General features: G+C 37.6%; 1 protein-coding gene across 3 annotated transcripts in view; it reads right to left on the reverse strand.

The window, feature by feature from the left end:
* Window positions 1–23,839, reverse strand: part of SPG11 (SPG11 vesicle trafficking associated, spatacsin) — a 105,023-nt gene that overhangs the window by 23,063 nt on the left and 58,121 nt on the right. For all 3 annotated transcript variants that reach the window (XR_013162370.1, XM_077127718.1, XM_077127717.1), the window contains exons 24-30: window positions 15,495–15,654; window positions 14,856–15,128; window positions 10,772–10,972; window positions 9,814–9,921; window positions 6,622–6,784; window positions 3,057–3,271; window positions 1,485–2,238 (exon numbers count right to left, since the gene is read on the reverse strand). Coding sequence is in view for 2 of the 3 variants with exons in the window: in XM_077127718.1 (XP_076983833.1) it covers window positions 1,485–2,238; window positions 3,057–3,271; window positions 6,622–6,784; window positions 9,814–9,921; window positions 10,772–10,972; window positions 14,856–15,128; window positions 15,495–15,654 (1,874 nt within the window). In the remaining variant the exon portion in view is untranslated. The remainder of the gene's footprint in view (window positions 1–1,484; window positions 2,239–3,056; window positions 3,272–6,621; window positions 6,785–9,813; window positions 9,922–10,771; window positions 10,973–14,855; window positions 15,129–15,494; window positions 15,655–23,839) is intronic.

Raw genomic sequence — 23,839 nt, forward strand, 5'->3', positions numbered from 1 at the left:
GATGGTGGAATTATACATAGAAGATAGGACTTAACAAATGAATATGAATGCTGAATCATTACATTGATATCTCTTTTGGTCTCCAGTATTTTGGAGCAGCTAGAAGTAAAAACCTAAAATTGTGAAATTGTAACCCATGTTACAATGAAATATGTTCTACAACTAATTGTGGTGCTGTGCTTTGAAATTTATAGTTTTTTTTTTTTATATATGCTATAATTCGGGAAAAAAGTTGATTGTGATAATCAAAAAGTATTTAAGCCCTCTAGCCTCCTATATTCTTGAGCAGCTAGAAGGAAAAATATGAGAGGATCATATGGTAGCCCATGATAAATTCCAGGATCTATCCTGTAATCACTTTTTGAAGAGTGCTTTGAAAACTATTGCTTTTTTATTTCTTTGCTTTGTATATGTTATACTATATAATAAAAAAAGTTGAAAAAAAAATTTAAAGAACAGCTAACACCAATTCCAATCTTTTCCAGAAAATAGAAGGAAGCAAATACTTCTCAACTCACCTTATAAAATAGCATTACCCTGATACCAAAACCAGACAAAGATAATACCAAAAATAAAAAAATAAAAATTACAGATCAATGTGCTCATTAATAAAAATGTAAAAATTCTCCACAGAATATTTGCATCTGGAATCCAGCATTATATAAAAAGAATAATATACCTTGACCACATAAGCTCTACCCTGGGAATGCAAGGACAGCTCAATATCAAAAATTATATAGTCCACCATATTAATAGTCTAAAGAATGAAAATCACATGATCAGATCAACTGATACAGAAAAATGTGACAATATTCAACATTCATTCATGATAAAAACTCTTAGCAAACTAGAGAATGAAAGGGAAGTTCCTCCACACGATAAAGTGCATCTACAAAAACTAAAGCTAATATATTTAATGGGGGGAAATGATTGCTTTCCTCCTAAGATCAGGAACAAGGCAAGAATGTCCACTCTCACCATTCCTATCAAGCATTGTGCTGGAAGTCCTAACCAGTGCATTAAAGTACTGAAAATAAAAGCACACAGACTAGAAAAGAAGAAATAAAACTGTCTCTATTTGTAAATGATAGGATTGTCTATATAGAAAGTCCCAAAGAATCTATAAGAAAATTCCTAGAATAAGCAGGTTTAGCAAGGATACACTGTTAACATAAAAATTAATCATATTTCTCTATATTAACAACTTACAATTGGAAACATGATTATTTCTACAGAGTAAATTTCAGTGAAGTAGCTACAATTCAAGATGGATTCCCTCTAACTCTGACCCATACCTAGTCAGAACACATTGGTGTTTCTACTTCACTGGTTACTTAATTACCTCATTTATGGTTTCCCTGGGAAAGAGTATCTGTGCCCTTAACTTAGGGTAACAATTATGTCAGAAGGGACCCTTCATTTCTGGAAAGAGTGCCAGTAGTGCCAATTAGGAGAGTCAGAAGAGTTTGATCCCTTTTACTTACTGCTTTGGACTTTCTTCAGAGGAACACCAGGCTCCTCTTCTTCCTGGAGCAGCTCAGCATTGTGTAGGAGAGCACGGATCTCTGGGTGCAGGTCATCCACTCTAGCATCCCCTGAAGCCAGCGCTCTGCAGTGCAACACCAAGGAAACATCTCGATTATAGAAATGAAAATACCGGCATACTCTGCTTGCTTCATGCACACAGCCGTCATCCAATAGGCGCCCAATCAAAAAGTTTAGTGACTCCTCTTCCTTCCCATCCAGTCTATTCTTACATGTCTCTTTGGTTGGGAAGCCATTAAGTTTTAAGTATTTTGATGTGTTCAGAGCAGCCAACTTGGAGAAGGAAAATTCACTGGCTAAGCTATCAAAGGAAAGTTCACCACCAGTTAAGATTTGTTGAGAAAATTTGGAATCTATTTCCTCCTGGTTTCCTCCAAGGGTGTGATAGGTAACACGGCAGCTCCAGATCTGTTTCTCCAGCTCCTCCAGCTTGTCCAAGGGCACCAGGTCATCCTGGGCAAGCCAATGCCCTGCCAAGGTTAGCAGTAGATGGCGCTCCTCAAGGCTGCTCCTCCGTTCCTCAACTGGGTGCGCACACGCCACAAAAGCCTGGGCTGAGAAAAAGGAAGAGGCTGCTTTGCTTGAAATAGAATTTTTCTTAAAATTCTCATGACATTTTTTCCAGAAGTCAATTCTTGCTTGTTTCAGGGACCACTGCTCAATGTGTTTTAGAATCTGCATTTCTTGAGTTATCTGTGAAATTTAAACAAAGCAAAGTTTAGCCTTCCCAGGGTAAAGAAGTATCATAAAAGTTAATGTTCCTTAAGTATACCATACTCATCAAAACCTAATCAGGTGAGAGAACACGGAATCTGGCTAGAATAGTCACCTTGACCATTCATTCCCCTAGAACCTGGTCAAACAGGTATCTAACTTATTGGAAATCAATCCTTGAAATGAGTAATCTCTCAATCATTCCGGTACCCTGAGTATTTATTAGGCAAGCATTCTACACCCTTAACTTAAATCCTCTGTGCTCTAAATATTTTATCTGGAAAGTTAAGGTATGAAAAACAATTTTCTATTTATCTAACTGAATGGAGTACAAGTCATATTTAATTCTATCTAAAGGAAAACAGCATATCCTGCAGCCTAATCTTACATTTAAAACAATCTTCAATAATGGGCATCCAAGGCCCATTCATTTCTGAAAGTAAAGTGCATGTCAAAAGCAAAAAAAGCCTCAACTCCTAAAAATTATACATCTCGTTTGACTCTCCATTTAACACTGGTTTTAAAAGCTAAGATTTTAGTAGAGCAGTGGTTACCTGGGACCGGAGATTGGGGTAGGATTGAGTGGGAAAGGGCACAAAGGAACTTTTTTTGAATGATGGAAATGTTATATATCCTGAATGTGAGGGTGGTTATACAGATGTAGGCATTTGTTAAAACTCAAACTGTACACTTAAAATGGGTGATTCACTTTATGGAAATTGGACCTCAAAAAAGTTGATTTAAAGGTTAAAAAAAAAAAAGCTAAGATTTTACATAACTTAAAAGAATAATGATACCTCTTCAATAACCAAGTTGTCCACTGGTAACTCAGCTAATTCTGCTATCCTCCTGGCCAAAGCAAGCTGTCCATCTGCTTGTAGCCTTTCCAAAATGGATCTACATTCATGCTGAAAATTATCAGAGCTGTAGCTGGTAATAATTACACGGTTAATGGCTATGGATGTATCCTTCAAAATTTGACTCAACATACATAGTTTCTTCATATCTGGACCTATGCCAAAGAGAAGAAGATATAAACATTAAATCAAGAAAATGTTTCAAATCCTGGGATGACCTGGGACCCGGTATCAAGGGATTGAGAAAACTTTCTCGACCAAAAGAGGAAAGAGAGGATTGAGACAAAATAAAGTGTCAGTGGCCAAGAGATTTCAGAGTGTAGAGATTATCCTGGATGTTATTCTTATGCATTATACAGATATCCCCTTTTTAGTTTATGGTGCCTTGGAGTGGCTAGAGGGAAGTACCTGAAACTGTAGAGCTGTGTTCTAGTAGCCATGTTTTTTTGAGGATGATTGTATAAGGATATAACTTTTACAGTGTAACTGTGTGATTGTGAAAACCTTGTGTCTGATGCTCCTTTTTTCTAGGGAATGGACAGATGAGTAAAAAATATGGATAAAAAATAAACACATAATGGAGGAACAAAGGTTAAAATAAATTAAGTAGATTGAAATACTAGTGGTCAATGAGAGGGAGGGGTAAGGGGTATGGTATGTATGAGGTTTTTTATTTCTTTTGCTGGAGTGATGCAAATGTTCAGAAAAATGATCATAGTGATCATATGTGATGATATTGTGAGCCACTGATTGTACACCATGTATGGAATGTTTGTATGTCAAGAATGTTTATGTTTGTTAAAGTTTTACAATAAAAAAATTAAAAAAAAAAAGAAAGAAAATCTTTCAAGAGTAATTAAATATCTGCGTGGGGCTGGGGAGTGGATATGTATGTTTAGCATAGCAATGTGGTTAAAGGAAAAACAAAAACCTATTTTTCTACTCTGGCTAACCAACAAAGAAAGCAAATAACGCAGCTCTTATACACCAAAGATGCCAAACATGGCCCTGCAAAATTCTTAATAGTGAAATCTGGTTGAATTTGTCTACCCTGTAGTAAAAACATAGATATTATATTAGCACATAAACTGACTTTATTACAGAGCAGAAGCTGGTAGCCTACTATGCATAAGCAACCCAGAAAAACTTAGGAAGTTTTTGGCCACACACATCACGTGGACTTGTAGGACAGCTGAGGCTGCAGCTGACCAATGGCCAAGGCTTCAGATTGGCACAGCATATTCAGAATGAAGCATCACTTGATTCTCCTGACAAGTGTCTACTTAACCCAGGAAGACTGAGTGCTTCCTGACGTCCCTGAGAAATTCTTACCCTCAGTTACATTAAGAATTCTCTGCCAACAACCTATGTGGCTGGATTTGCTCACAATCCCAAATACTCTGTAGTAGAGCTGTAAAGGAGAGGAATGAAAAATATTCCACAGGGGCTTATCTCCCAATGCCACTTCCTGGGCTGTGGTCTGAATTAGTTAATTCCTGGGGTCAATGAGATGCCCTGCAGAATAATCACCAGTAAGAACATGCTGGAATCATATAAAACATGGGATTTTTTTCTTAAAACATATTTCTGTTTTCTTAGCACATAAATATTACACACACATACACACAATAAAAATATTCTATAAAAATAGAAATAATTTATGTGAATAAAAGCACTATAGTAATGGTTCACAACGTAATCAACTTAGATAATCATTCAGGGATAGACTAATTCTGACAAAAAGAAGAAGAGATGACTCCCGGGGGTGTGGACCTTCCTGGCAACGTGGGACAAAGATCCTGAAATGAGCTGAGACTCAGCATCAAAGGACTGAGAAAAACCCTAGAATGAGCTGAGAATTAACATCAAGAGACTGAGAGAAACTTCTTGACCAAAAGGGGGAAGAGTAAAATGAGGCAAAGTGTCAATGGCTGAGAGATTCCAGAGTCGAGAGGTTATCCTTGAGGTTATTCTTACGCATTAAGTAGATATCACCTTGTTGTTCAAGATGTAGTGGAGAGGCTGGAGGGAACTGCCTGAAAATGTAGTGCTGTGTTCCAGTAGCCATGTTTCCTGATGATGATTAAACAATGATATAGCTTTCACAATGAGACTCTGTGAATGTGAAAACCTTATGTCTGGGCGGGCCGCGGTGGCTCAGCGGGCAAAGTGCTTGCCTGCCATGCCGGAGGACCTCGGTTCGATTCCCGGCCCCAGCCCATGTAAAAAACAAACAAACAAACAAAATACAATAAAACAAGAAAATGTTTAAAGATGTTTCCCTTTCTTCCTTCCTTCCTTCCTTCTCTCTCTGTCTTTCCTTCCCTTCCTCCCTCTAAAAAAAAAAAAAAAAAACCTTATGTCTGATGCTCCTTTTAGCTACTATATCAACAGAAGAGTAGAACATATGGAATAAAAATAAATAACAGGGGGAACAGATGTTAAAATAAATTCAGTTTGAAATAGTGGTAGGTGAAGGCGAGGGGTAAGGGGTATGGTACGTATAGTTTTTTTTTTCTCTCTATTATCGCTTTATTTCTTTTTCTGTTGTCTTTTTATTTCTTTTTCTAAATCGATGCAAATGTACTAAGAAATGATGAATATGCAATTATGTGATGATATTAAGAATTACTGATTGTATATGTAGAATGGAATGATTTCTAAATGTTTTGTTAGTTAATTTTTTTTAATTAATAAAAAAAAAGAAGAGAAAACATTTCAGAAAAAAATTTAAATTACTACAGATCAATGTTTCATCTATACATTAAAAGAATCTATCATTTGGCATTCTATAGAAAGTGGCAAGTACCATGTGGTATTTTCTGCATTTTGGAAACACCACTCTTTCCTTTTAGTTATCAGTCCTACAACATTGCCACTGAGCTCAGAATTCTGCCAGGGGTCTGCCCAAAACTTAGCTCTCCAGTTGAACATCTGTGAGTTTAAAAGTGGTAAAATTACCCTCACAGTGATAATGTCAGAACTGAGGATAATATATCATTCAACTAAAACTGGAAATGATCAAACAAATGGAAAAGGGGGTAAAACAATATTAATTTGGTTTAGCACCAATCTTAGAGAATGCCACTGTATTGAAGGAATCTACAAAGAACAAGCAAAATAGCCTCTGAAGCTTTCAAAATAAATTATCTATTCTTGAAACAGGGTTTGTAACCCTGAGCAATGATGACATGTTGAAGTTACTTACCAGAGAGGACAGTGACAGGGCAAGGTAGAGGCTAGCCAAGAAAAAATTTGGCTATTTGACAACCACTTAGAATGAGAAAATAATAGCTGTATTATTTAAGTTATATCTTGTTGTACTATTTTTGAATACTTTAACCATGATTTGAAGTTAACTGTAACCTCTTCTTCATACCCTGTTATGGACTGTAAATATGTTATATATCTTATGCATTTTAATTTTTTCATTGTCTTCCAAAACATTCTCAAGATTAATAAAGGTAACTTCTTAACAGCAACTTAACTATAATGACTATCTTACCATCAGAGAAGAGATGTTCTATTCCAACAAACAGCTGCAAAAGTTTCCCCACCTCATACTGGGTTCTACACTGCTGCAGCATAAACTTCAGAAGAAAGCACACCTGATCCTTCAGCCACAGAGCAGGGATGGTAGGGTGGATGCCCATGGCTGCCGTTTCTAGCTGTTTAAGAAAAGAGAGGGTCAGGAATAGCAAATCCAAACCTCCAAACCAAGATACCACCAAAAGTCATCTATCACAAAGGGGGATGCTTATTCAGGTCCCTATTTCTCTCCTTTCCAAATGGCAGGGATCAGCAGCAAGATTCAGAGAAGTGGCAAAAACAAGCCCTCCTCAGCAACTTAGTACTTAGTCTCTTTGTGGGAAACCCTGAAACAGAGCTTCATGTGTGAAAGTCAAAAATAGAAAGAGTTTTAAAGACTGAAAATTAATAGTGCTATGAGTTACCATTAAATTAACCAGATGTGTTTCACTTAGCATCTGCTTTCAGAGAGGGATCTAGGCCTGCCCTTGGGTCCAGAAGACTTTAAATTCACATATAAAGACCTCTTAGAAGGAATGATCTAATACTAACACTGGAACCACACAGAGTAAGTTCTACTACTTTGACAATAGTTTATATTCTCACTAGAGAAGGATCTTAATTAAGAAGATTGGATTTCTGTCATTTCAATTAAATGCTGAAAATAATAAGATCACTGATGACTACAAAGGCACCATTTTTTTCTTTTCTATTTTTGGGGGGTGGGGGGGTGGGTGCATGGTCCAAGAATCGAACCTGGGTCTCCCACATGAAAAGCAGGTATTCTAAACCACTGAACTACCCGTGCACCCCTGGGCTTCATTTTTATAAGTAGGAAGTAGGTATGGCAAAGATATCTAAGACACCCCAGGAAAAGGCAGATTTTAGTAACTGAGAAGAATGCCTTCCTACATGATCCTCTTTGTTTGCCCTGATTTTCACCTGGACCCTTGTTTCATATTATTTTTGAAAGACTAAATAGTTAGCTCTTAGTCACTGGAGCTCTGTTCATTCTAGATTTCACCCAACATAATCACACACAATAAATTGCATCTTACAGGAGAACTGAAACTAATCTGTCTGGTTTCAAAAATTACATATACTGGCTAGTGAATGGAGGGAGAGCCAAGATGGCGGCTAAGCAAGGTATGGGATTTAGATCATCCTCCAGAGCAGCTAGTAAATAGTCAGGAACAGTCAGGCATATATGTTATACTAAACAATAAAAAAAGTTAAAATATTTTTTAAAAATTAATATGTTTATTATAGAGAATTTGGAAAGCAGAATATATAAAGAGTAAAATAAATCACACCCATAAATTCCATCAATTAAAAAATAAACACCGTTCATTCTTCTTTCATTTTTTCTTTTTTGTATAATTGTGATAAATATTTTTCTGTAATTGAGTATATTTTTGAGTTACACCTTTTGTGTAACTGAGATACATACATATATAAAATATACATATATGTATAATATGTATATTTTACATATAAAATATAATCATATTTAAAAAAATTAAAGTGGAATTACATATATTTTTAAATTATATATACTGTATACTTGACAGGCATCAAACACATATAATTCATTAGCTCTGTACCTAGCACTCGGGTAAGACCTAATTTTGACTCCTTATTCCTTGATATTTCTGATCAAACCATCAAAGTCACTCTTGAGGTAAATCTAATATAAAAACAGCCTTTCATGGTTGTGCTCTAGATTTTAGAGGTGTAACACTCTCTCTTAGAATGTCCAAGACTGCCAAGAAATTAAGGAATGGTTTATGGAATCCTTTGTCACATTACTGCTATCTTCCCACACCTACCCACAATTTCCTTCTTTACTCTTTTTGTTATGTCCTATGTGGCCCTCCCTGTCCATTTATCATCCTCCTCTCTTAAGTTTCAACAATTACCTTAAATGACTATCATTTTGCCTTTGGAGCCTCTCCCTCACTTAAAAGTATTTAAGGGATACTCTGAGAAAGATATAACACTGGAAAGCAGCTCATTATTAGCTACTTCTTCTTGCTTAGACACTGTTACTGGATGTTTTCTATAACCATCCTGACCAAACTCCAATTCTTAAGACCCAAAAGTTACATAATACTTCTATTCTTTATTCTCTATCCTCTTGAGTGTCTTTATTAAAATTAGCCTGGATTAGGGCATTCATTCTTAGGCCCTATTTCACTACTGTTTATCTACCTCTGTTACTCTAAGAAGAAGGCAACTGCAGGCAAATGATGGACCTAGTCAAAGGAAAAGACCACATGGAAGTCAAGAAGCTGTTGGCGAGGGGGGAACCCTGTGTTACCCCTCTGCAAGATGGGGGAGTAGGGGCAGTCAGGCACGAAGAGGACACGTGGGAGGGCCCCAGCCCTAAAGAGGAAAGTAACATGCCTATTTTCTGTGATTTAGGAACCTCAGGCATATCTGAATTACCAATTCAGTAGTTTCACATAATATAACTTAAATTTTCAGTACAGTTAAGAACAATGTGATTGAGAGCAAAAGCCTGTACTGAGGTTTGTTCTGCTGTGATATATTTGTTGGGTAGAATTGGTATATAACTTTATCTCATTTATCATGGAGCCCTCTAGGAACAGAGAAGGAAAAAGTGCTGAAAACCCCAAGCAGGGTGAAGGGATATTCCCTTTCCTTTATTATAACTACTTTTTCATAGGGCTAATAAGCTTCACATGACAAGCAAGTCTTAAATATGCAAGTGATTAGGTAAAGTCTGAAACTGACCACAAGGCTCAGCATCATTTGGACAGAAAACACTAGAAGTGCTGATGAAAAAAAAAAAAACCCTGTTTTCTGTCAATGACTAAAGCAGTATGAAACACCCTTCACACTCAAAACTGCTAGAGCTCTCCTGGACTAGCAGAACACGGTCCATGTACCTCCACTCACCTCCAGCACCCACAGATACCATTAATCCCTCTGACTTTGAGCTGGCTGCAGCATCAGGATACTGACCACAGCACATTCATGAAACCTCTGTCACCCCTGGCTACTGTCTATGAGAGAGGCACTACAACTCCTGTCCTGGCCTCCCTGGCTCTGAAACAATACAAATTATTCAGTTTGAATTATGGCACATAACCACTATGCTGCCACATTCAGATAGGAGGGAAAGAACATTATAATTCCAACTTACAGTTTCAAGACTCTTCTGGAACTCCAGAAGTTTGATTTTGGCTTCCTGATAATTCTTGAAGAACATACACAGTTCATACATTTCCATCATCAACAATAACGGGGAATCCTTTGAGGAAGGGTTGAATGAAATTACAAAATCCTGATCTTAAACAATAACATTTTCTCCATAAAAAATGATAATATAATTATCTAATAAACAATGAAAGAACTATTATAAATTGTCCTGGAAAGTGTGGCAGGTGTGAAAGCCACGAAGACTGAAGGTTAAGCAAAAAAATAAATGCTATTAATAACAACTTCATAGAACAAAATTATAAATGATAAAATGGGAAAAAGTTAAATTTTTATTTCCTTTTCCTTTTGGTAAAAAATACTCAAACTGAGTGTACCTACTCAACCATGCATTTCATGTATATATTTTAGTTGCTCACCACATGTGGCCAGGAACTGTTCCACTAGGTGGTGCTAAGACACCTCTAAAATACACTCTCAGATCCACCCCCTACTGTTGCGGCATCAATCCATACATTTCCATCACTTCCGTGGGAGTTGTTTGGTCAGAGGAAGCTATATAGTGCAACGGTTAAAAACAGGAGTTTTGGAATTACAAAGTACGGATTTGAATTATTAATACACCACTTACTAAGGTACTTCAACACCTTGGGAATGTTAAGCTCTGAGTCTTGACTTCTTCATCTGTAAAATGAGGCTAGTACCACTTCGTAACATCCTCATATAGCATTATCTTTGAATAGGACTACTGTTAAAATTGACTAAAGGAATGTATATAAAATATATGCATGCTTTGCTAAGTAAATGGTAGTTCTATTTCCATTATCATCAAGTACTGTTGATTTAAAAAAAAATCCAGGAATGGAAATTAGAAAAAGCCAAGTGGGGATATTCAGAAGTAACCTTTTTAAACTCTAGAAAGCAAAAAAAGTGACTACCACTACCTTAAAGAAAAGCTGGAACCCTCTGAAGAGAGTTTTGCTCTTCTGCCTTGTTAACAATGTTCTCCAGATGACTGAAAGATCCTCCAGGTGCCAGGTGTGGTCCTCTATCAAGCCTGGAATGTGTCCCATTGCTTCAGCTGCAACATCGTCCTCCACAGAAGCAATGACCCAAACACAGAAACAAGGAATAGCTTTGGCATCCTGCCATGGGATAAGAAATTTTCAGAAGAAAGTAACATTTTGATTTGGATTACTTAATCAAGAGAAAGTTTCCAGCAATGCCACAACTACAGATGGATATTTCCTGTTTAGAACTAGTCACTTCATTAAACTGGTTAAAAGTCTTGAAAAGTCTTCAAAGATGAAACAAATTCTAATAAACAATGAAGGGACTATTATAAACTGTCCTGGAGAGTGTGGCAGGTATGAAGGCCAAGAAGACTGAGGGATGTATAGAGAACTCAGAAAAGGACTAAGGATAAGAGAATAGAACTGTCTGCCACCAACGTACTGATTAAGGTACAGCCCAGAACATCCATCCTCCCTGCTAAAGAAGGTGCTGCAGAAGCAGTGCTGGTCAGTCCACCAATGCATCCTCTCTATGACTGTCGATTAAGAGCAAAGGCATTGGGACTTCCGGGTCAAGATGGCGGCTTAACAACCTACGTGTTTTAATTCGTCCTCCAGAACAACTACTAAATAACCAGAAATAGAACAGAACAGCTCCTGGGGCCACATCAGTGACCAGACACACAGCGCACCCCAGTCTGGACCAGCTAGACTGGCTGCAAGCCCCCCCAGAACCGTAAGTTCCCAAAGCTGCAGCAGCCGGCACCCCTCCCTGACAGGCTGCTTCCCAGAGGGGAAAGGAAAGGACTTTACCAGCAGCAGGGACTGAGCACAATCAAACGCCAACTGTGGAATTAACAAATTCTGACAACTAAAAATAGGCCCCCAGCTTAGGTGAATCTGGTCAAAGCAGAGATTGCTCATTTTTGCCCCAGTGCCAAGGGGGCAGGACTGATGGAAAAAGGGGGGGGGGGGAGAAGGAAACAGAGGTTTGTGGTTATGTTTCTACAAAGGCTTGACTGCCTTTGGATATAGCGGCAGGATGACTTCTCAGGCTGCAACTGCCCCAGGCACAGGCAGAAGTGAGCTCTATTGGGGGCTTGTCTGGAGCCTGTGCCTTCCCCAAGGGAGGGGTGAAGCCTAACTCAGCTGGAATCCCTCCCTCAAGGAATTCAGACACCAGGGCTTGGTAATTTGAAACCATTAAAACCAGCCTATAACCTCTCATCTATCTCCACCATGTCCCCAGCAGGGAGAGTTTGCCAAAGTTAAAGGTACTGCATCACCTTATGCTGGTGGGACCTGCAGGCACACAGGCACCACATACTGGGCAGTATAAGAAAAACAGAGTCCAGAGACTTCACAGGAAAGTCTTTCAACCTACTGGGTCTCACCCTCAGGGAAAACCGACGCAGATGACTCTTTCCTCCTGATAGGAGGACAGTTTGGTCTTGGAAAATCTGGCTGGGGTCTATAATATCTAAGTAGACCCACGTAAGTATGGGGGGAAAAATGCACCACACAAGCAGGGCAAGAAACAAGAAAACAAGAACTGAAAAATTCTCCTCTGTTAAACAAAACTTAAGCTAGAGGTCCAGATAAAGCTGAACTGAATGTCAAAGAACAGAGAGACAACAAATTCATCCAGCAAGAAAACCCTAGGTAAAAGAAGTGAAAGCAATATCCAGAATAAACTAATTAAATGCCCAGACACCAGCAAAAAATAACAAATCACACTAGGAAAATTGAAGATATGGCCCAGTCAAAAAACAAACCAACAATTCAAATGACATACAGGAGCTGAAACAATTAATTCAGAATATACAAACAGACATGGAAAACCTCATCAAAAACCAAATCAATGAACTGAGGGAGGACATAAAGAAGGCAAGGAATGAACAAAAAGAAGAAATGGAAAGTCTGAAAAAACAAATCACAGAACTTATGGGAATGAAAGGCAAGGTAGAAGAGATGAAAAAACAACGGAAACCTACAATGGTAGATTTCGAGAGACAGAACATAGGATTAGTGAACTGGAGGACGGAACATCTGAAATCCGACAAGAAAAAGAAAATATAGGGGAAAAAATGGAAAAATATGAGCAGGGACTCAGGGAATTGAAAGACAATATGAAGCACATGAATATATGTGTTGTGGGTATCCCAGATGGAGAAGAGAAGGGAAAAGGAGGAGAAAAACTAATGGAGGAAATTATCACTGAAAATTTCCCAACTCTTACGAAAGACTTAAAATTACAGATCCAAGAAGTGCAGCGTACCCCAAAGAGAATAGATCTAAATAGATGTACTCCAAGACATTTACTAATCAGAATGTCAGAGGTCAAAGAGAAAGAGAGAATCTTGAAAGCAGCAAGAGAAAAGCAATCCATCACATACAAGGGAAGCCCAATAAGACTATGCGCAGATCTCTCAGCAGAAACCATGGAGGTGAGAAGACAGTGGGATGATATATTAAAATTATTAAAAGAGAAAAACTGCCAACCAAGAATTCTATATCCAGCAAAATCGTCCTTCAAAAATGAGGGAGAAATTAAAACATTTTCAGACAAAAAATCACTGAGAGAATTTGTGACCAAGAGACCAGCTCTGCAAGAAATACTAAAGGGAACACTAGAGACAGATACGAAGACAGAAGAGAGAGGTGTGGAGAAGAGTGTAGAAAGGAAGACTATGAGTAAAGGTAAAAGAAGGAAAATTAGATATGACATATAAAATCCAGAAGGCAAAATAGTAGAAGAAAGTACTACCCATGCAGTAATAACACTGAATGTTAATGGATTAAACTCTCCAATCAAAAGACATAGTCTGGCAGAATGGATTAAAAAACAGGACCCATCTATATGCTGTCTCTACTCAAAGGACACGAGGCCAAGGACACAAATGGACATTTACACACCAGTGTTTCAACCTTGTGTCTAATGTTCCTTTTATCTACCTTATCAACAGATGAGTAGAACGTATGGAATAAAAATAAATAATAGGGGGAACAAATGTTAAAATAAATTTAGCTTGAAATGCTAGTGATCAGTGAAAGGGAGGGGTAAGGGGTATGGTATGTAAAATTTTTTTTTCTGTTTGTTTTATTTTTCTGTTGTCCTTTTATTTCTTTTTCTGAATTGATGCTATTGCTCTGGGAAATGATCAAGATGATGAATATGCAACTATGTGATGATATTGTGAATTGCTGAGTGTATGTGTTGGGAATGTTTGTGTTTCTTGTAATTTTTTTCTATTTAATAAAAAATTTAAACACAAAACAAAACAAAAAAAGAGCAAAGGCATTGGCCACCTGAGTTCAATGAATGGCCAAGGCACAAGTGAGTATACTGAATGGACTAGAGACTAAGCTGGAAAGGCACAAAGTTGTTGAAATGACCTTGGAAACAGATGTTAGTGCACGACACATACAGCATCTCCCACCCAACTAAGGGTTGACTTCCCCCTTGCCCCCCTTCTCAGGCATCACCCCCCTATAACTGCCTGGAAGCGCACAAAGCTTTGGCTGCTATAACCATGAACACTGCCCAACTCAAGGGCATCTTGCTTTAAGAAAAGACCAAATATGAAGATGTATTTCCAAAACCTGCATTCAAGCCCCTAGCTTTTAGCCACTTTCTGTTCCCCAACCACATACAATCTGTGGAGTGGTTTTCATGGGTACAACATACTAAAGCAAACTTCTTGCCAGTTGTGCTGTCTGTCATGAGGTAGCTGCAGATTTTTGTAAACAAATCCCCCCAGTAAATGCTTTTGGATGGAGTTTAAGGCCTCTTTCTTCAGACTCTCCAATGGCCCTGATGTAGGGCAGTCTGGGGCAATCCCAACTGGGTCTTCCCTTATTTCTTCTTGCAAGGTGAGTCCTGCTGCTGGTACAGGGAGACACAACAGATAGAGCCTGACTTGTCATTAGCACCCCATTTTCACTCAGATTATCAGTCTTCCCCTTCTCACACCATTTTTTCTGTTGCTCTCTGTGTTGTTCTCATGATTCTCACCTGGAAACATGAGGCCAGGACACTGAGGATAGGAGCCTGTTGTTTCAATGCTTCAGCCAGGAGCCAGCACCAGGAGTTTGGCTCCTCAGAGCACTGGAGCAGAATTTCAAAGAAATCAGTTGTCTGTTCTTTGTTTCTCTGGAGCTTCTGGGGGGACTTGTTGCAGGCCTGATCACTGTCCATTCTGGAGTTGGACATGGAGGACAAGTTCTCGAAAGCCAGCTTTAAGTGGTCTTGAAGGACCGGGTTGAAATACTGGAGAATGGATTTTACCTAGAAAACATATTAGCAGATTAATACAGACCCCAACTTTCAATTCTAGTCAGAACTGAAAATGTCAGAGAAATGCACAGACAAAATTTTCTTTGTCATCCTGAACTGTATCAGACAGTATGGTTTTACAGAGTTGTTTGCTGTTTTTGAGTGACTGTTCATATGAATCTGGAACCACAAAAATTCTTCAGCTCTTTAGTACTAATGATTAGTCTCTTGTCAGAAACCAACCCACTGAAATCTTAGTAAAAATAATAGCAGCAAACAAAACCAAAGCCTATGTCAACTCAACAGAAAGAAAACTATTTTCAGAGAAATGTTCTAATTTACTCTTCTTGAAAAACTGCCAATAATTGGTGGGTTTACCTCCTCCAAATGGTAGTTATGGAGTTGGCTATGAATAATGAACTGCAGCCAGTCATTTGCTTTGGCACATTCTCTGAGGTAAGACGTGCTCAGTTTCACATTGTGGAGTCTGCAAAACTGTACCACTAATGCCCACTGGTTGCTTGAATCACTTGATAGCCTGTAATTAGAATTGACAGTGGGGTAGTAGAGAGAAAAACTTAATAAAATACACTTCTAGATTGAAACGGAAAACTAGCAAAAATTATTTAAATTTAACCACGATAGCCTCTAAAAAACCTTTCAACAAATACCACCCATTAACTAAGCTACTTTAAAAAAAACATTGTGTACCCCACCCCCAACAACAACAAAAAACTAGACTCTTTTATTCCAAATGTCTTCTTATAAATGTGACAGAATCCATCTGAGGCCAGGGGAAATTCTCTGAGAAGAGGTTGCTAAATTGAATGTCATCTGTAACTACATTTGATTTATGACTCGTGGAAGCCCTTATTGGAAGCTGGGCTCTGGCTCCAGGTAGGAATAGAGAGAACAGCATCCCTTTTGATCAACCCATCATTTTCAAGTGAAATCTATACCCCATCATCCCCAAACTTTCTTTCTCTAAGATTTTTTTTTTTTTCAAACACTCCCCCTTCCCCCCTCCTGCTACAACCTCTAATTTGCTTTCTATCTCTGTGGATATGCTATTTCTAGACATCTCTTATAACTAATATCATATAATTTTTTCTGTATATGGCTTATTTTACTGAGCATAATGTTATCAGTTTCTTCCATGTCGCAACATGTCTCATAACTTAATTCTTTCTTATGGCTAAACAATATTACTGTATATGTACGTACTACATTTTGTTTATCCATTCATGTATGTACTCTTGGGTTGTCTCCACCTTTTGGCTATTGTGAATTAACTGCTATAACCATTGATGCACAGGTGCCACTCCGATACTCAGTTTTAACTTTCTTTGGGTATATACCTAGAAGTGGATGGACCCTCAAATATATAGAGAACTTCTACAATTCAGCAACAAAAAGACAACCCAACTAAAAAATGGGCATAGGATTTGAATAGACACTTCTCCAAAGAAGATATACAAATGGCCAGTAAGAAAATGAAAAGATACTCAACATCATCAGCCATTAGGGAAATGCAACTGAAAAGCACAATGAGACACTACTTCACACTCATTAGCATGGCTATTACTTCAAAAATAAAAAATAACAAGTGTTGGTGAGGATGCTGAGAAATGGGAGCCTTCATACGTTGTTGGTGGGAACATAAAAATGGCACAATTGTTGTGGGAAACATTTGGCAGTTCCTCGGAAAGTTAAATGCAGTATTACCATATGACTTGGCAAGCCTACTTCTACATATACACCCCAAAGAATTGAAAGCAAGGACCCAAACACATATATGTACAACAACATTCACTGTAGCATTATTCACAATTGCAAAAGGTGGAAGCAACTCGTGTCCACCAACAGATAAATGGATAAACAAGATGTGATAGATACATACGATGAAATATTATTTAACTGTAAAAAGGAAAGAAGTTCTGATAAATGTGACAACCTGGATGAACCGTGAAGACATCATGTTCAGTGAAATAAGCCAAACGCAAAAAGACAGATATTGTATGATTCCACCTATACAAAATAACTACAATATGCAAATTCATAGAGATAGAAAATAGAGTTCAGGTTATCAGGGGTGCAAACGGGGAATAGGGACTTAATGCTTAATGGGTAATGAGTTTCTATTTTCCATTTGGGGTGATGGAAAAGTTTTGGTTATGGATACTACTGAGGGTAGCACAACATTGTAGATGTGATTAATCCCACTGAGTTTATGGCTTGAGAGTGAATGAGATGGGAAATTTAATCTTTATATGTGTTTTTTTCCTTTAACAGCCTTTATTATGAAATACAACATATACATAAACAACACATTTCAAAGCACATTTTAACAATTCGTTATAGAACAGATTTCAAAGTTTGGAATGAGTTACAGTATTACAATTTCAGGATTTTCCTTTGAAATATCAATATAATAATTCAGTAGTCATACTCATTTAAATCCAAATTTCTGTGTTACAACTCTACCTTCTACATTGATCCTTCTCCCAATCTTTAGGGACTTTTGGGTTATGCCCATTCTAACATTTTTCATGTTGAAAAGGGGTGTTAATAAGGGATGGGGGATGGAACTAGTTGATGTTCTTGTAGAGACTAGCACCTCTGATTCGCAGGACCTATCTGGCCTAGGAATCCTCTGAAGGTTTTAGGTTTCTGAAAAGTAAACTTAGTGAGTGCAACCTTTGTAGGATCTCAAATAGAGCTTTTTGTGTTCTTTAGGGTTAAAAGGAATGACATTGGTTGGGGTTTGGCAAACTGTAGCAATTAGCAATATCTAGCTGAAGCTTGCATAAGAGTAGCCTCCAGAATAGGCTCTAGACTCTATCTGAACTCTATTAGCCACACAAACCATATTTTGTTACACTTTTTCCCCCCCTTTTTATCAGGAAGGCGTTGTCAATCCCACAGTACAAGGTCAAGCTCCTCCTCTGGAAGTCATGTCCCACCACAACATTCTCTTAAGCTAATGCTGAATTCAGAGCAAGGCCCTCTCTCTTCAATTCTACAAAGGATGAGAGAGGTGAGGTGAGGAAGCTGCAGAAGAAAAGCTGGAAGCTAGCAAAGAGCCATCTCCATAGCATAAATATGCAAGGTGACACAGCAAGTGCTGATGTAGAAGCTACAGCAAGTTATTCAGAAGATCCAGATACTTGATCAGGGTGGTTACACTAAAGAACAGATTTTCAATGTAGATTAAACAGCCTACTATTGGATGAAGATGCCATCTAGGACTTTCATAGCTAGAGAAGAGAAGCCAATGCCTGGTTTCAAAGCCTCAAAGGACAGGCTGACTCTTGTTAGGGACTAATGCAGCTGGTGATTGTAAGTTGAAGCCAGTTACTTACCATTCTCAAAATCTTAGGGCCCTAAAGAATTATGCTAAATCTATTTGATCTGGGTTCTATAAATGGAAGAACAAAGCCTGGATGACAGCACATCTGTTTACAACATGGTTTACTAAATATTTTTTTTCTTTTTTAAACTTTTTTTATTGTATTTTTTTCTTTTTTTAAACTTTTTTTATTGTATAGTATAACATATACACAAAGCAAAGAAATAAAGAAGCAATAGTTTTCAAAGCACTCTTCAAAAAGTGGTTACAGGATATATCCCAGAGTTCATCATGGGCTATCATACGATCCTCTCATATTTTTTCTTCTAGCTGCTCCAGAATATAGGAGGCTAGAGGGCTTAAAATACTTTATCATCACCATCGACTTTTTCCATCTTTTTTTGTGAACAACAACATATATACAAAAAAGCTATAAATTTCATGCTTTATATGTTTTGACCATTAAAAAGAAAGAGAGACCAAGGGGACAATGACAATTAAATGCAATACAAGATTCTGGACTAATCTAACCTGTCCAGGACAAAGGTGGTGGGTGGCAGAAACTTAAAAATGCTATGCTGTCTCACTAATATGAACCAACTATAATGCACAAGCTCTAAGGATTTAAATTTGAGAACACAGGTTATCAAGAGATAGAAAGAGGGAAAAGTTTGGGCAACTCATGCTTAAAGAGTACAGAATGTTTAATAAGGTTGATTGAATGTTCAGAAATGGATAGCACAATACTGTAAGCACAATTAACAAAGATGAGTGAGAATGTGGTTGAAAGAGGAAGACTAGGGCTGTGTATGTCACCAAAAGGCAGAGGATAAAAACTGGGACTACATAATTTAGCAAAACCTAGAATAGACAATGATGGCAGTTAATTGTACAAATATGAGAAGGTTTTTAGAGGAACTACAACAAATGTATGTCACTATTACAGTGTTAATAATAGGGTGGTATATGGGAAAGAAATATATTAATGCAACTAAGGTCTATAGTTAACAATAACAGTAATATTCTTCATTAATTGTATCAAAAAGTACTGTACCAAAGCTAAATGTCAACAGTAGGGAAACATAAGGGAGGGCTTTGGGATTTTTCTTTTCAGTAGAAATGGAATGTTCTCATATTGACTGTAGTGGTGAATGCATACTATGTCATTATACCAGGAGTCACTGATTGTACACTTATGATGGATTGTATGGCATGTAAATAAAACAGAATAAATAAATATTAAAAATTAAAACAAAAAACGCTATGCTTCCTCAGAGCTACGGAGGACACTTAGTTGAGAGGCTGCATTTGTTGGGCAGGTCTAGAGAGCTCAGCTTTGGAAGAACCTCCTGGCACATTTCTGACCCCCTCCCCAGGGCAGACTGAAGCTGGTCTGCGCACCCTTTGTCAATCCTTGGCCCTATACTGGTTGATTAAATCTGACTTGGGAAACTTCTCTCAGATGTGCCCCCAATCCCAGAATTTGCCCTCCAGGTGAAAGCAGGTTGAGACAATGAAAGCAGTATAAGAAACCATAGAGGCAGGCAGTCTGGAGCAAAGGCTTGCCTGCTTTAAAGGCATGGGAGAAGAAGGTCTGTCTCCTAGGAAAGAGAAGGAGCATTAAACTCCTGTAAACAGAGGAATGCCAACTAATAAACACAAGACCAAGACAAGACACAGGCACAGAAAAGACAGAGAAGACGCTGCACACTGCAGTCACCTTGGGCAGACATTCCTCATAGGAGAACTGATGTTCAAAAAATCTGTCTTATCACCAGCTGGGTACAAAATTAAGAAACAGACACCTCACAGAATAGTGACAGAGTTAATATTTTTAAATATTAAAATGTACAGTGTACAAGCAAGACAAAGAAACAGGAAACAATGACCCATCCAAAGGAAAAGGATAAAAATAAAAAAAATCAGTGAAGAAGACCAGAATATAAATATACCAAACAAAGTCTTGAAAAAAATATATCTTAAACGCTCAAGGAGATGAAGGATAATACAAAGAATTAAAGGATATTAGGAAAACAATGAGTGAGCAATATGAGAATCTTAGTAAAGAGATAGAAAATATAAAAAAGGGATAGAAAAAAACACAGAACTACTAGAGTAGAAGAACACAATAACTGACATGAAGAATTCCCAAGGGGTATCAAGAGCTGACCATAACTGACAGAAAAAAGAATCAGTGAACTTGAAGACAAAACAATTGAAATGAATCATGCTGAGTTGAAAGAAAAAAGCATTTAAAAAAACTGAAAACAGCTTAGGACACCTTTGGGCCACCATCAAGCATACCAATATATGTATTATGGGAATCCCAGAAGGAAAAGAAAGAGAGAAAGCAGCAGAAGAAATAGTAAAAGAAATAATAACAGAAAACTTCCCAAATTTAGCAAAAGATATGAATCTGCACATCTAAGAAGCCCAGCGAACACTAAACAGGATAAACATGAAGAAAAATGCACCCTGTCATATACTGATCACACTATCGGCTGCAAAAGACAAGGAGAGAGTTCTGAATGCCACAAGAGAAGAGCAGTGTGTAAGGGAGCCCAGTTAGAATGAATGCTGATTTCTAATCAGGAACCATGGAGGCCCAAACCCAATGGGTTGAAATACTTAAAGTGCTGAAAGAAAATAACTGGCAGCCAAAAATTGTTACATTCAGCAAGACTTTCATTCAAAACAGGACAGAGAGATTAACACATTCCAAGATAAAGAAAAGCTGAGGAAATTCATCAACACTAGACAAACCCTGCAAGCAATGCTAAATGAAGTTCTTGAGAATGAAAGGAAAGGACACTAGATGGTGGTTCAAAGAGGCATAAAAAAATAAAAACTTCCAGTAAAGGTAAAGATTTGGATAATTATAAATACCACCATTATATTGTATTGTTTGGCATGTAACTCTGCTTACTTCCTACAAATGTAAATGCATACAAAGTAATGATAAATTTATGGTTTTGGACATATAATGTACAAAGATATAAGTGATAAGAAGTACAAAAAAAAAGGTGGGAGGACTGAGGGGCATATGAAATGTGTATGTGTATGCTACTGAAGTCAAGTTAGTATCAAACCACATATGGTTATTACATATCTAGGATATCAAATATTAACCCCATGGTAACCATAAGGAAAATATATTAAAAATGTATCCAGATATAAGAGAAGGCACTCAATATGGTGTAACACAAAAATAAAATAAATATAAAAATAAGCATTAACAGAAAAATTGAGGGACAAAAAACGTATAAGACTTATAAAGGCTTAATTGCAAAATGGCAGAAGAAAGTCCTATATTATCAGTACTGACTTTAAATGTAAATGGATTAAACTTACATGTCAAAAGACAGAGATTGGTGTAATGGATTGAGCATAATCCAACTATATACTGTCTGTAACAGACTCACCTAAAATTCAAAGACTCAAGTAGGTTCAAAGTGAAAGCATAGGAAAGAAATATACTATCAAATAGTAATCAAAAGAGAGATGGAGTAGCTATACCAATATCAGATAAAATACACTTTAAGTCAAAAGCAGTTACAAGGGACAAAGAGGTCATTATATACTGATAGAAACATCAATTCAACACGAAGATGTAACAATTACATATGCACCTAACAGCAGAACCCATAATATAAAGCAAATATTGACAAATTTGAAGGAAGAAATTAAGTTATACATTTATAATAGGTGTCATGGCCAAGTTGACAGATTGATTTCATCTGTCAACTTGGCCAGGTGGTGGGGCCCGTTTGTTTGGTTGGGCAAGTGCTGGCCTGTCTGTTGCTATGAAGACATTTCACAGAATTAAATCATGATCACATTAGCTGCATCCACAACTGCCTGCATTTGCAATCAGCAAAGAGGAGTGTCTTCAGCAATGAGTGACATTTAATCTAATCACTGGGAGGTTTCTTTTTCCTTTTTTTTTTTATCATGGGCAGGCACCAGGAATTGAACCCAGGTCTCCCTCACGGTAGACAAGAACTCTGCCACTGCACCACTGCTCGCCCTAATCCCTGGAAGGATTCAGAAGAGACAGTTTCTCTTCCTGCTTCAGCTGGCAAGCCTCTCCTGTGAAGTTCGTCCAGACCCTTCATCAGAGTTGTCAGCTTCACAGCCTGCCGTATAGATTTTGGACTCTACGTTTCCACAGTTATGTGAGACACTTTATAAATTTTATATCTATGGATATTTCCTACTGATCTGTTTCTCTAGAAAACACTAGCTAATACAGTAAGGGTCTTCAATACACCCCTTTCAATAATGGATAGAACATCTAGTCAAAAGATCAATAAGAAAATAGAAGATTTGAACGATACTGTAAACCAACTAGACCTAATAGACACATAAAGAACACTTCACCCAACAATAACAATGCACGTTCTTTTTGAGTGCAAATGGATCATTCCCCAGGATAGACCCTAACTTTGGTCACAAAATAAGTCTCAATAAAATCAAAAATATTGAAATCATATGATTTATCTTCTCTGACCACAATGGACTGAAGCTAGAAATCAATAACAGAGGGAGAAATGGAAAATTCACAAATATGAGGAAATTAAACAACAAACTCTTAAACAACCACAGTGTAAAATAGAAAATCACAAGGGGAACTAGGAAATATCTTGAAGTAAATGAAAATGAAAACACAACATACCAAGATATATGGGATGCAGCAAAAAGCACTGCAGAGAGGGAAATTTATAGCTCCAAATGCTTACATTAAAAAAAGAATAGACCAGAGACCTGGGTTTGATTCTCGGTGCCTGCCCATGCAAAAAAATAAATAAATAAAAATTAAAAAATAAAAGAATAGGGTGGTGTGATGGTGGCTCAGTGGCAGAATTCTTCTTACCTGCCATGCTGGAGACCCTGGTTTGATCTCTGGTGCCTGCCCATGCAAAAAATAAAAAATAAAATAAAATAAAGACTTCAAATCAGAGATCTAACCTCAAAACCAAAAGAACTAGAAAAGAGGAGCAAACTAAACTCAAAGCATGCAGATGGAAGGAAATAAAGATTTGCATGAATATAAATCAAACAGGCAAAAAACACACAACAGAGAAAATCAACAAAACCAAATGTTGGTTCTTTCAAAAGAGTAACAAAATTGGCAAATCTTTAGCTAGACTGACAAAGAAAAAAGAAAGAAGATACACACAAAAATCAGAAATGAAAAGGACATTACTACTGATCCCGCCAAGATAAAAAGGACTGTCAAGAGGATACTGTGGGGGAAAAAACCCATGGAAGCAAAAAGTTGAAAGCAATGTAACCCGGAAGAGAAGAGAGAGACTAGCCTGCTGCCACATGCTTGCCATGTGACAGAGGTGCTAGGATTGGTGGCAGCCAGCCT

The sequence above is a fragment of the Tamandua tetradactyla genome, chromosome 14, assembly GCF_023851605.1.
Source record: "Tamandua tetradactyla isolate mTamTet1 chromosome 14, mTamTet1.pri, whole genome shotgun sequence".
NCBI lineage: Eukaryota > Metazoa > Chordata > Mammalia > Pilosa > Myrmecophagidae > Tamandua > Tamandua tetradactyla.